Here is a 4,076-nt window from a genome sequence, read left to right on the forward strand (position 1 = left end):
TTCCATTTGTTGCATTTTTTTTATACTATCAATTTATCAAAATTAAACTATTTAAATCATGCCAAACAAGATCCCTGTGATTTTAACTTTTTATAGAGCCATACACGCTTATGAAAGTTCCCACAGGCCACAAGACAGGATCATGATGCATAAATTCCGTTGCACTATTATTTTCCGCTTATGATGATGACTTCCATAAATTCCCAAACCTCTTTTCAGCCAAGCACTCAAGCTACCTTACCTGTCCCCTTTGCTTTCATGCTTCAGAAAAATGAAATGTCTTTAGTTCGAATTTCCAAAGTTGGAGAACAGATCTATCTCCATCTCTTAGTGAAGTCCACAATTTTGGAAAAGGAAGAAAAAATGTGGTGTTGTTTGATGATGTTGCTTCAAAGTCCAAACCACAATGTTGGAACCACATGTACCTCAAAACACAATTGATCACGTATACGTCGTGACTGAACATGTGACATTTCTTTATTATCATTTTCCTCTTAATAAATAAGAAACAATTATTTTCTTTACCTCCATTTGACCATTTCTGTTCATGAGTTTGTCTCAGATTATTTGAAATCTTAAAAATCTTGCACCTTGCACGTTATATTCTCAGAATTGAACAAATATTGGAGCTCAAATCAATGGCCATTTATTTTTAGAAAAAAAATACAGAAATTGTGTATTAATATTAATCATGTAATATGGTAATGAAGTACACTCCTTTTAACACATCATTCAGAAATATATCTTGGCAGATATTCCAGGTAATAAGCCTTAATAATATAATAAAATCTGATTAAATAAAGCAGCAAAATTGTTTTCTGTTTAAACAAAACCAAAAGCACATAAGAAAAATAGCTCCTGCTATGATATACTTGGCATTAACACAGGACTAGCATATCTTCCATTTAGCATGTGAGTCTTAAAAACTGAAATAAGTGCAATTTGCAAAAATAAACTAGCCTAGTAAAAGAAACCCAGCACTTTACCACCAGCATTCTTTCTCCTTGCCTCTTCATGATCCATGATGCCGGCAGAGGTAGTCAACACAATGTACCCAAACTGCAACATTTTTGTAAACAACAGACGGTTAGGAGCAACAATACAAAACACGTTATCAAAGTATATCTAGGGAAATTTTTAATTAGTTGACATAAGCATTTTACGACAAAATTGTATTACATCGCAAAACTATAAAGGGATAAGTATCTCAAGCTAGAGGCTTTCATCGCTATGGAAAAAGAAAATTGGTTTTGTCCATATACCTATATTCAAGGTTCATCCTAAGTAACCAACTTAAGGGTAGTGAATAAAGATTTACAAATATGGGATGATTTCTAAAGTGCCAATGCTTCATCTGTATAATGTATGTATATTAAGCAACATTTTGAACAAAAAATATTCACAATCACAATAATGCAAAATTGAACTCAATAGTTGTGAATATTTTTCACAAATTAACTTCTAAAACTTTCATGAATCTAACCCAAAATACTTAAGTTGTTAGGTGAAAACACATGATTGTCTTATCTCATAGTGAATTTAAATTTTGTAAAACAGAAGCAACTTGGATCCAACTCTACAAGTCTTAAAGGCTCTAATTTCATCTCACATGTTTTGTTAACAATACCAAAGGACAGCAAGATGTCAAGTAAACAAAAACAGATTAAACAAAGCTCAAAAGCGGACCTGTCTTGAAGGGAGCAGCCTAGCAGTCCAGCTTTCAATCTCTTTGACACCAACATCAAAACGGGGACTGATAACCCCACATTTGTTCAGTCTTCCATTCAATTCAACCACAATTTTTCCAGCCCTGTGGTCATCAACATACTCAAACTCGCCAATGTACCCTAGCAGGCATAAAAGTATAACAAATCAAGATAAAAAATAAAATAAAACAAACTTAAGAATCCAATAGTGGTCAGTAAGAGGTAAAGTAAGGAGGTAAAGAAGATTGGGAAATACCATGCTTCTGCATCACCAAAAGGAACTTAATAATCACTTTTGATGATGGCCTAATCATGACCTGGCGCTTCCCTCGCTTCTCGGCATTGTACATGCTCTTGAGAGCATCATTCAAGACACTAACCCTCACCATTGTCGCTGTTAACAATTTCATAAAAAAAATTAACCATATTGACACAAACCAAGGTTGTGCAGACCAAAAGCCAAATTTAAAATTGAAAAAAGAAAGCAACATTCACAGGAAAAGGTTTGAAATTGCACAGTCCAATATTACATAACAATCTAAGTCTGTAAGTTCCATCTTAATGGTAACTAATCCCTTATCACAAGATATGTCACACTAGCTCTTTAATCAGCTCAGTAAGACTATAAGCATCATAAATCACGAAACCAAACATGTATATGTATCAACATGATTATTATATAACAAATTTTTAAAAAAAAATAGAGAGCTAAGATTCAAATCAAAGGCGGGGTTTTTATAATAGCGTATCCTCAAATCAGCTAAATGCAACATAAAAAACAACACGCAAAGAGTGACAAAAACAATCGAACGCCATAAATGGCTTCTACGTCCTTCTTAGCATCATAGGCTATAAAATAACAAGTGAAATTAAATTAATATAAGAAAACGTAGAACGAGATTCAATACTTGTAAGCATAACACGGATCATGAAGAGGAAGAGAGATCTTACCAAGGCAAAACTGAAACCTCAGAAACGGCGCCGGGTGCAGAAGAAGGAAACGAAAATTAGGAGAGTCGGAGTATAAAAACGAGCATGGGACTCTGCGTAGGGTTTTTAAGAAGCATCACACGTTTTGGGCCTTCTTGGGCTTCAACCCTAATGGGCCTTTCTGTTATTTTATTTTTATTTTAAAATTCAAATATTTTTTAATTTATTCCAAATTTAAAGTCTTATGCATTTTAAGCATAAAACATTAACTTATAGTCTTATATATAATGACTAATAACACAAATATTAAGGTTTACAATACTTAAATTTCACATAATAATAGCCATCATCCATCACTAATAACACAAAATATTAATTGTGTATGATGACCGGGCCACCGGGCTGATTTCGGGTGACCCGAGCTATGGCCCGGACCCGACCCGAAATAATGACCGGGTCTACTTTTGAGACCCATACCCGGCCCTAGACCCGATGAAATCACATCAAATTAGCCCCTAAATTATTCGGGACCGGGCCGGGTCTTCGGGTCGGGCCGGGCCATGCACACCCCTATGAAAAACTATAACATATCAACCGAAAAGACACTACATGAATAAAATACTAGGTCCTTTTATAAAAATATAATTATGAGGATTATTTCTTTGTGCTTGTAAAATTATCAATTTATGTTGCATGCTATAAGAGAGGCAAAATAAAAATAGAGTAAAATATTATTTTTATCCGTTTGGGATAAGTTTTAAAATTGTCCCAAACGTGTCCTTTTATAAAAATATAATTATGAGGATTATTTCTTTGTGCTTGTAAAATTATCAATTTATGTTGCATGCTATAAGAGAGGCAAAATAAAAATAGAGTAAAATATTATTTTTATCCGTTTGGGATAAGTTTTAAAATTGTCCCAAACGTTTTAAAATTGACTCAATGTTGTCCTACCGTTAGGGATCCGTTAACAGAATTGACGGTGGGACAAAATTGAGATGATTTTGAAACGTTAGGGACTTAATTAGGACGAAACGTTTGGGACAAAAACGATACATAGAAATAAATTTTTATTTTATTCTTCAATAATATCAATTTTTTACTATACATAGTATTTAATTATTTTTTAATCACATCTAAGTAAATTACACTTAAAATTGATATTATTGAAAGATAAAATTAAATTAAAATTTATTTTTATGCATCGTTATTGTCCCTAACGTTTTCGGCCTAGTTAAGTCCCTAACGTTTTAAAATCGTCTCAATTGTGTCCAGCTGTCAATTATGTTAACGGATCCCTAACGGTAAGACAACATTGAGTCAATTTTGAAACGTTAGGGACTTAAATAGGACGATTGAAACGTTAGGGACAACTTTGAAACTTACCCCAAACGTTGGGGACAAAAACCATACTTTACTCATAAAAATATTATGTACACA

General features: G+C 33.3%; 1 protein-coding gene across 1 annotated transcript; it reads right to left on the bottom strand.

Moving 5' to 3' along the window:
• LOC107638570 (40S ribosomal protein S15a-1) lies at positions 760-2,789 on the bottom strand. The gene is made up of 4 exons (XM_016341906.2): positions 2,658-2,789; positions 1,963-2,100; positions 1,687-1,847; positions 760-1,059 (listed from the first exon to the last, which is right to left on the bottom strand). Exons 2-4 carry the CDS (start codon positions 2,093-2,095, stop codon positions 961-963), a joined length of 393 nt encoding a protein of 130 aa, XP_016197392.1. The 5' UTR covers positions 2,096-2,100; positions 2,658-2,789; the 3' UTR covers positions 760-960.

This window comes from Arachis ipaensis, chromosome B04 (genome assembly GCF_000816755.2).
Source record: "Arachis ipaensis cultivar K30076 chromosome B04, Araip1.1, whole genome shotgun sequence".
Classification (NCBI taxonomy): domain Eukaryota; kingdom Viridiplantae; phylum Streptophyta; class Magnoliopsida; order Fabales; family Fabaceae; genus Arachis; species Arachis ipaensis.

What these genes read in the sequence shown, in the direction of transcription:
- LOC107638570 (XM_016341906.2), bottom strand. Translation starts at nt 2,095, where the DNA reads ATGGTGAGGGTTAGTGTCTTGAATGATGCTCTCAAGAGCATGTACAAT. An exon ending in TTTGGTGATGCAGAAGCATG is followed by an intron (nt 1,848 to 1,962) that starts GTATTTCCCAAT and finishes TATGCCTGCTAG; the next exon opens with GGTACATTGGCGAGTTTGAG. An exon ending in GGCTGCTCCCTTCAAGACAG is followed by an intron (nt 1,060 to 1,686) that starts GTCCGCTTTTGA and finishes AAAATGTTGCAG; the next exon opens with TTTGGGTACATTGTGTTGAC.